Genomic DNA, 10,000 nt, shown 5'->3' on the forward strand with positions numbered 1-10,000 from the left:
AGGTCAGAGTGTTGGTCTGGGATAATTCCATACAGGTTAGAGTGTTGGTCTGGGATAATTCCATTCAGGTCAGAGTGTTGGTCTGGGATAATTCCATTCAGGTCAGAGTGTTTGTCTGGGATAATTCCATTCCATTCAGGTCAGAGTGTTGGTCTGTGATAATTCCATACAGGTTAGAGTGTTGGTCTGGGATAATTCCATACAGGTCAGAGTGTTGGTCTGGGATAATTCCATTCCATTCAGGTCAGAGTGTTGGTCTGGGATAATTCCATTCCATACAGGTCAGAGTGTTGGTCTGGGATAATTCCATTCAGGTCAGAGTGTTGGTCTGGGATAATTCCATTCAGGTCAGAGTGTTGGTCTGGGATAATTCCATACAGGTCAGAGTGTTGGTCTGGGATAATTCCATACAGGTCAGGGTGTTGTTCTGGGATAATCTGACCAGTCTCTCAGGCCCTGTCCTACATAACCCTTCATATACTGACTATAGCTGTGTCCTCTGTCTCTCAGGCCCTGCCTTACATAACCCTTCATATACTGACTATAGCTGTGTCCTCTGTCTCTCAGGCCCTGTCCTACATAACCCTTCATATACTGACTATAGCTGTGTTCTCTGTCTCTCAGGCCCTGCCCTACATAACCCTTCATATACTGACTATAGCTGTGTCCTCTGTCTCTCAGGCCCTGCCTTACATAACCCTTCATATACTGACTATAGCTGTGTCCTCTGTCTCTCAGGCCCTGCCTTACATAACCCTTCATATACTGACTATAGCTGTGTCCTCTGTCTCTCAGGCCCTGTCCTACATAACCCTTCATATACTGACTATAGCTGTGTCCTCTGTCTCTCAGGCCCTGCCCTACATAACCCTTCATATACTGACTATAGCTGTGTCCTCTGTCTCTCAGGCCCTGCCTTACGTTGCCCTTCTCATCGCCATGATCTTCTTCATCTATGCGGTCATCGGCATGCAGGTGGGTGTTGTGTGTCTGTTCTTCATATACGCGGTCATCGGAATGCAGGTGGGTGTTGTGTGTCTGTTCTTCATCTACGCGGTCATCGGCATGCAGGTGGGTGTTGTGTGTCTGTTCTTCATCTACGCGGTCATCGGAATGCAGGTGGGTGTTGTGTGTCTGTTCTTCATCTATGTGGTCATCTGCATGCAGGTGGGTTTTGTGTGTCTGTTCTTCATCTATGTGGTCATCTGCATGCAGGTGGGTGTTGTGTGTCTGTTTTCTACCAATTGAGGATGTGCCTTCTTGCTAGAGTCCATCTCCATCTTGATATCTCTCAATATCTCTCTCTCTCTCTCTCTCTCTCTCTCTCTCTCTCTCTCTCTCTCTCTCTGTCTCCATCTCTCTCTCTCTCTCTCTCCATATCTATCCATCTCCCTCTCCATCTCTCTCTCGCTCTCTCTCTCTCTCCAGACGTTTGGGAAGATAGCCATGCAGGACTACACTCAGATCAACAGGAACAACAATTTTCAGACATTTCCTCAAGCTGTACTGGCTCTATTCAGGTGAGCCGTTTCCTCAAGCTGAACTGACTCTATTCAGGTGAACCGTTTCCTCAAGCTGAATTGACTCTATTCAGGTGAACCGTTTCCTCAGGCTGAACTGACTCTATTCAGGTGAACCGTTTCCTCGGGCTGAACTGACTCTATTCAGGTGAACCGTTTCCTCAGGCTGAACTGACTCTATTCAGGTGAACCGTTTCCTCAGGCTGAACTGACTCTATTCAGGTGAACCGTTGCCTCAGGCTGAACTGACTCTATTCAGGTGAACCGTTTCCTCAGGCTGAACTGACTCTATTTAGGTGAACCGTTTCCTCGGGCTGAACTGACTCTATTCAGGTGAACCCTTTCCTCAGGCTGAACTGACTCTATTCAGGTGAACCGTTTCCTTGGGCTGAACTGACTCTATTCAGGTGAACCGTTTCCTCGGGCTGAACTGACTCTATTCAGGTGAACCCTTTCCTCAGGCTGAACTGACTCTATTCAGGTGAACCGTTTCCTTGGGCTGAACTGACTCTATTCAGGTGAACCGTTTCCTCGGGCTGAACTGACTCTATTCAGGTGAACCCTTTCCTCGGGCTGAACTGACTCTATTCAGCAGGACTGCTGCTTTTCTGCTAGTCCATTGATTGATCCACCTCACTGATTGATTGGCCAGAGGTTCCATTCTCCATGATGTCCCTGGTATAAACATGACTTCTGGTCAAGACAGAGGCAAACAGAAGCCCTCGACATTATCCCTGATATACTCCTCACCGGTTCAATGTTTCATTGGTCAGGGGTTTTAAAGTCTCTCCTCAGGGACGCCCAGTCAGGGGTTTTAAAGTCTCTCCTCGGGGACCCCCAGCCGTTCCATGTTGTTGACCTATTTCCAAAGCTAGCACGTCTGATTCAACTGGTCAACTAATCAGCAAGCCCTTGACCACTTGAATCAGATGAGCTACTTTAAGGTCGAATGTCATGCGGGTCCCAGAGGAGAGGTTTGAAAACCACTGGCCTAGGTCATGCCCTGTTGGAGCTAACATCTGTCTCTCTGTCTCTCTGTCTCTCTGTTTCTCTGTCCCTCTGTCTCCCTGTCCCTCTGTCTCCCTGTCCCTCTGTCTCCCTGTCTCTCTTTCTCTCTGTCCCTCTGTCCCTCTGTCCCTCTGTCTCCCGGTCTCCCTGTCCCTCTGTCCCTCTGTCCCTCTGTCTCCCTGTCCCTCTGTTCCTCTGTCTCCCTGTCTCCCTGTCCCTCTGTCCCTCTGTCCCTCTGTTCCTCTGTCTCCCTGTCTCCCTGTCTCTCTGTCCCTCTGTCTCCCTGTCTCCCTGTCTCCCTGTCTCTCTGTCTTCCTGTCTCCCTGTCCCTCTGTCTTCCTGTCTCTCTGTCTCCCTGTCTCCCTGTCCCTCTGTCTCTGTCCAGGTGTGCTACAGGGGAGGCGTGGCAGGAGATCATGCTAGCCAGTCTGCCAGGTAAGCACTCTGTCTGTCTGTCTGTCTGTCTGTCTGTCTGCCTGCCTGCCTGCCTGCCTGACTCTCTCTCTTTCTCTCTCTGTCTACCAGGTAAACGGTGTGACCCAGAGTCAGACTACCTGCCTGGCGAAGAGTTCACCTGTGGAAGCAACTTCGCTATAGTCTACTTCATCAGCTTCTTCATGCTGTGTGCTTTCCTGGTGAGGGGAGACAAGGAGGAGGGAGGGGAGGGAGGGGGGAGCAGGGAGTAGTGGGAGGGTAGGGGGGTGGGAGGAGAGGGAGGGAGGAGCAGGGACTAGTGGGAGGGTACGGGGTGGGAGGAGAGGGAGGGAGGGGGGAGCTGGGACTAGTGGGAGGGTAGGGGGGTGGGAGGAGAGGGAGGGGGGAGCAGGGACTAGTGGGAGACTAGGGGGGTGGGAGGAGAGGGAGGGGGGAGCAGGGACTAGTGGGAGACTAGGGGGGTAGAGGAGAGGGAGGGGGGAGCAGGGACTAGTGGGAGGGTAGAGGGGTGGGAGGAGAGGGAGGGGGGAGCAGGGACTAGTGGGAGACTAGGGGGGTAGAGGAGAGGGAGGGGGGAGCAGGGACTAGTGGGAGGGTAGGGGGGTAGAGGAGAGGGAGGGGGAGGGGGGAGCAGGGACTAGTGGGAGGGTAGGGGTGTGAGAGGAGAGGGAGGGGGGAGCAGGGACTAGTGGGAGGGTAGGGGGGTGGGAGGAGAGGGAGGGGGGAGCAGGGACTAGTGGGAGGGTAGTGGGCTGGGAGGAGAGAGAGGGGGGAGCAGGGACTAGTGGGAGGGTACGGGGTGGGAGGAGAGGGAGGGAGCGGGGAGCAGGGACTAGTGGGAGGGTAGGGGGGTAGAGGAGAGGGAGGGGGGAGCAGGGACTAGTGGGAGGGTAGGGGGTGGGAGGAGAGGGAGGGGGGAGCAGGGACTAGTGGGAGGGTAGGGGGATGGGAGGAGAGGGAGGGGGAGCAGGGACTAGTGGGAGGGTAGGGGGGTGGGAGGAGAGAGAGGGGGAGCAGGGACTAGTGGGAGGGTAGGGGGTGGGAGGAGAGGGAGGGAGCGGGGAGCAGGGACTAGTGGGAGGGTAGGGGGGTAGAGGAGAGGGAGGGGGGAGCAGGGACTAGTGGGAGGGTAGGGGGGTGGGAGGAGAGAGAGGGGGGAGCAGGGACTAGTGGGAGGGTAGGGGGGTGGGAGGAGAGGGAGGGGGGAGCAGGGACTAGTGGGAGGGTAGGGGGGTGGGAGGAGAGAGAGGGGGGAGCAGGGATTAGTGGGAGGGTAGGGGGGTGGGAGGAGAGGGAGGATGAGGATTGGAGGCTTTTTCATGCCTTTGTGCTATCCTGGTGAAAGGGGAGGAACAGTCCTGAAAATAAGGAATATAACATCAAAGTTGCACATTCTTCACCCGTTGTAGTGAACCACTGCCACCAACACTTCATTCTATAGCGCTTCCTTTAAAGGCTGTTTCCTAAGACCGTGGTTCTCAACTGGTTTTGCCTCGGGACCCAAATTGAACCAGGTTGCCTAAGTCGCGACTCAATGTTCACACTGCGAAGATGAATCGGCAAAATACAATCTGGAAAACTATTTTGAATGCTATGTTACTGGTCAAATATACGGCAAGAGAACAACATTCCCACCTATTTCATTGTCAATAATAGCATTTTGCCCATATTCTTGATGAAGGATGTGAATGAACTCACCTGGTTTGAGACACTAAATCAACCAACATAGCGCAGCTACTAGAATGTGAATGAACTCACCTGGTTTTAGACACTAAATCAACCAACATAGCACTGCTACTAGAATGTTAATGAACTCACCTGGTTTGAGACACTAAATCAACCAACATAGCACTGCTACTAGAATGTGAATGAACTCACCTGGTTTGAGACACTAAATCAACCAACATAGCGCAGCTACTAGAATGTGAATGAACTCACCTGGTTTGAGACACTAAATCAACCAACATAGCGCTGCTACTAGAATGTGAATGAACTCACCTGGTTTGAGACACTAAATCAACCAACATGGCGCTGCTACTAGAATGTTAATGAACTCACCTGGTTTGAGACACTAAATCAACCAACATAGCCCTGCTACTAGAATGTTAATGAACTCACCTGGTTTGAGACACTAAATCAACCAACATAGCGCTGCTAGTAGAATGTTAATGAACTCACCTGGTTTGAGACACTAAATCAACCAACATAGCGCTGCTACTAGAATGTTAATGAACTCATCTGGTTTGAGACACTAAATCACCAACATAGCACTGCTACTAGAATGTGAATGAACTCACCTGGTTTGAGACACTAAATCACCAACATAGCGCTGCTACTAGAATGTGAATGAACTCACCTGGTTTGAGACACTAAATCAACCAACATAGCCCTGCTACTAGACTGTTAAAGACACTAAATCAACCAACATAGCGCTGCTACTAGAATGTGAATGAACTCACCTGGTTTGAGACACTAAATCAACCAACATAGCGCTGCTACTAGAATGTTAATGAACTCACCTGGTTTGAGACACTAAATCAACCAACATAGCGCTGCTACTAGAATGTTAATGAACTCACCTGGTTTGAGACACTAAATCAACCAACATAGCGCTAGGCTAGGCTACCTGCCACCACTACACTCTAACAACTAGGCTACCTGCCTCCCCTACACTCTAACCACTAGGCTACCTGCCTCCCCTACACTCTAACCACTAGGCTACCTGCCACCCCTACACTCTAACCACTAGGCTACCTGCCTCCCCTACACTCTAACCACTAGGCTACCTGCCTCCCCTACACTCTAACCACTAGGCTACCTGCCTCCCCTACACTCTAACCACTAGGCTACCTGCCACCCCTACACTCTAACCACTAGGCTACCTGCCTCCCCTACGCTCTAACCACTAGGCTACATGCCTCCCCTACGCTCTAACCACTAGACTACCTGCCTCCCCTACACTCTAACCACTAGGCTACCTGCCACCCCTACACTCTAATCACTAGGCTACCTGCCTCCCCTACGCTCTAGCCACTAGGCTACCTGCCTCCCCTACGCTCTAACCACTAGGCTACCTGCCCCCTCTACGCTCTAACCACTAGTCTACCTGCCACCCCTACACTCTAACCGCTAGGCTACCTGCCCCCCCTACACTCTAACCACTAGGCTACCTGCCGCCCCTACACTCTAACCACTAGGCTACCTGCCTCCCCTACACTCTAACCACTAGGCTACCTGCCTCCCCTACACTCTAACCACTAGGCTACCTGCCACCCCTACGCTCTAACCACTAGGCTACCTACCTCCTCTACACTCTAACCACTAGGCTACCTGCCGCCCCTACACTCTAACCACTAGGCTACCCTGCCGCCCCTACACTCTAACCACTAGGCTACCTGCCGCCCCTACGCTCTAACCACTAGGCTACCTGCCACCCCTACGCTTTAACCACTAGGCTACCTGCCACCCCTACGCTCTAACCACTAGGCTACCTACCTCCTCTACACTCTAACCACTAGGCTACCTACCTCCTCTACACTCTAACCACTAGGCTACCTGCCGCCCCTACACTCTAACCACTAGACTACCTGCCACCCCTACACTCTAACCACTAGGCTACCTGCCTCCCCTACACTCTAACCACTAGGCTACCTGCCACCCCTACACTCTAACCACTAGGCTACCTGCCTCCTCTACACTCTAACCACTAGGCTACCTGCCACCCCTACACTCTAACCACTAGGCTACCTGCCTCCTCTACACTCTAACCACTAGGCTACCTGCCTCCTCTACACTCTAACCACTAGGCTACCTGCCACCCCTACGCTCTAACCACTAGGCTACCTGCTACCCCTACGCTCTAACCACTAGGCTACCTGCCACCCCTACGCTCTAACCACTAGGCTACCTACCTCCTCTACACTCTAACCACTAGGCTACCTACCTCCTCTACACTCTAACCACTAGGCTACCTGCCGCCCCTACACTCTAACCACTAAGCTACCTGCCACCCCAACACTCTAACCACTAGACTACCTGCCACCCCTACACTCTAACCACTAGGCTACCTGCCTCCCCTACACTCTAACCACTAGGCTACCTGCCACCCCTACACTCTAACCACTAGGCTACCTGCCTCCTCTACACTCTAACCACTAGGCTACCTGCCACCCCTACACTCTAACCACTAGGCTACCTGCCTCCTCTACACTCTAACCACTAGGCTACCTGCCGCCCCTACACTCTAACCACTAGGCTACCTGCCTCCTCTACACTCTAACCACTAGGCTACCTGCCACCCCAACACTCTAACCACTAGGCTACCTGCCTCCTCTACACTCTAACCACTAGGCTACCTGCCACCCCTACACTCTAACCACTAGGCTACCTGCCACCCCTACACTCTAACCACTAGGCTACCTGCCGCCCCTACACTCTAACCACTAGGCTACCTGCCTCCTCTACACTCTAACCACTAGGCTACGCTGCCACCCTTACACTCTAACCACTAGGCTACCTGCCACCCCAACACTCTAACCACTAGGCTACCTGCCTCCTCTACACTCTAACCACTAGGCTACCTGCCTCCTCTACACTCTAACCACTAGGCTACCTGCCACCCCTACACTCTAACCACTAGGCTACCTGCCTCCTCTACACTCTAACCACTAGACTACCTGCCACCCCAACACTCTAACCACTAGACTACCTGCCACCCCTACACTCTAACCACTAGGCTACCTGCCGCCCCTACACTCTAACCACTAGGCTACCTGCCACCCCTACACTCTAACCACTAGGCTACCTGCCTCCTCTACACTCTAACCACTAGGCTACCTGCCACCCCTACGCTCTAACCACTAGGCTACCTGCCACCCCAACACTCTAACCACTAGACTACCTGCCACCCCAACACTCTAACCACTAGACTACCTGCCACCCCTACACTCTAACCACTAGGCTACCTGCCTCCTCTACACTCTAACCACTAGGCTACCTGCCACCCCTACGCTCTAACCACTAGGCTACCTGCCTCCTCTACACTCTAACCACTAGGCTACCTGCCTCCTCTACACTCTAACCACTAGGCTACCTGCCTCCTCTACACTCTAACCACTAGGCTACCTGCCTCCTCTACACTCTAACCACTAGGCTACCTGCCACCCCTACACTCTAACCACTAGGCTACCTGCCTCCTCTACACTCTAACCACTAGACTACCTGCCACCCCTACACTCTAACCACTAGACTACCTGCCACCCCTACACTCTAACCACTAGGCTACCTGCCTCCTCTACACTCTAACCACTAGTCTACCTGCCACCCCTACGCTCTAACCACTAGGCTACCTGCCTCCTCTACACTCTAACCACTAGGCTACCTGCCTCCTCTACACTCTAACCACTAGGCTACCTGCCACCCCTACACTCTAACCACTAGGCTACCTGCCTCCTCTACACTCTAACCACTAGACTACCTGCCACCCCTACACTCTAACCACTAGGGTACCTGCCACCCCTACACTCTAACCACTAGACTACCTGCCACCCCTACACTCTAACCACTAGGCTACCTGCCACCCCTACACTCTAACCACTAGGCTACCTGCCTCCTCTACACTCTAACCACTAGACTACCTGCCACCCCTACACTCTAACCACTAGGGTACCTGCCACCCCTACACTCTAACCACTAGGCTACCTGCCCCCCCTACACTCTAACCACTAGGCTACCTGCCACCCCTACACTCTAACCACTAGACTTCCTGCCACCCCTACACTCTAACCACTAGGGTACCTGCCACCCCTACACTCTAACCACTAGGCTACCTGCCCCCCCTACACTCTAACCACTAGACTACCTGCCACCCCTACACTCTAACCACTAGGCTACCTGCCTCCTCTACACTCTAACCACTAGGCTACCTGCCACCCCTACGCTCTAACCACTAGGCTACCTGCCTCCTCTACACTCTAACCACTAGGCTACCTGCCACCCCTACGCTCTAACCACTAGGCTACCTGCCTCCTCTACACTCTAACCACTAGGCTACCTGCCTCCTCTACACTCTAACCACTAGGCTACCTGCCTCCTCTACACTCTAACCACTAGGCTACCTACCACCCCTACACTCTAACCACTAGGCTACCTGCCTCCTCTACACTCTAACCACTAGACTACCTGCCACCCCTACACTCTAACCACTAGGCTACCTGCCTCCTCTACACTCTAACCACTAGGCTACCTGCCTCCCCTACGCTCTAACCACTAGGCTACATGCCTCCCCTACGCTCTAACCACTAGGCTACCTGCCTCCCCTACACTCTAACCACTAGGCTACCTGCCACCCCTACACTCTAATCACTAGGCTACCTGCCTCCCCTACGCTCTAGCCACTAGGCTACCTGCCTCCCCTACGCTCTAACCACTAGGCTACCTGCCCCCTCTACGCTCTAACCACTAGTCTACCTGCCACCCCTACACTCTAACCACTAGGCTACCTGCCCCCCCTACACTCTAACCACTAGGCTACCTGCCGCCCCTACACTCTAACCACTAGGCTACCTGCCTCCCCTACACTCTAACCACTAGGCTACCTGCCTCCCCTACACTCTAACCACTAGGCTACCTGCCACCCCTACGCTCTAACCACTAGGCTACCTACCTCCTCTACACTCTAACCACTAGGCTACCTGCCGCCCCTACACTCTAACCACTAGGCTACCCTGCCGCCCCTACACTCTAACCACTAGGCTACCTGCCGCCCCTACGCTCTAACCACTAGGCTACCTGCCACCCCTACGCTTTAACCACTAGGCTACCTGCCACCCCTACGCTCTAACCACTAGGCTACCTACCTCCTCTACACTCTAACCACTAGGCTACCTACCTCCTCTACACTCTAACCACTAGGCTACCTGCCGCCCCTACACTCTAACCACTAGACTACCTGCCACCCCTACACTCTAACCACTAGGCTACCTGCCTCCCCTACACTCTAACCACTAGGCTACCTGCCACCCCTACACTCTAACCAC

General features: G+C 53.2%; 1 protein-coding gene across 1 annotated transcript in view; it reads left to right on the forward strand.

Moving 5' to 3' along the window:
- The window catches only part of cacna1fb (calcium channel, voltage-dependent, L type, alpha 1F subunit), a 210,845-nt gene that overhangs the window by 177,477 nt on the left and 23,368 nt on the right, over positions 1-10,000 (forward strand). Inside the window, exons 33-36 of the mRNA XM_036989057.1 lie at positions 910-975; positions 1,429-1,520; positions 2,914-2,963; positions 3,054-3,163. Coding sequence (XP_036844952.1) covers positions 910-975; positions 1,429-1,520; positions 2,914-2,963; positions 3,054-3,163 — 318 coding nt within the window. The remainder of the gene's footprint in view (positions 1-909; positions 976-1,428; positions 1,521-2,913; positions 2,964-3,053; positions 3,164-10,000) is intronic.

Source organism: Oncorhynchus mykiss, chromosome 9 (assembly GCF_013265735.2).
Source record: "Oncorhynchus mykiss isolate Arlee chromosome 9, USDA_OmykA_1.1, whole genome shotgun sequence".
In the NCBI taxonomy this organism is placed as follows: Eukaryota; Metazoa; Chordata; class Actinopteri; order Salmoniformes; family Salmonidae; genus Oncorhynchus; species Oncorhynchus mykiss.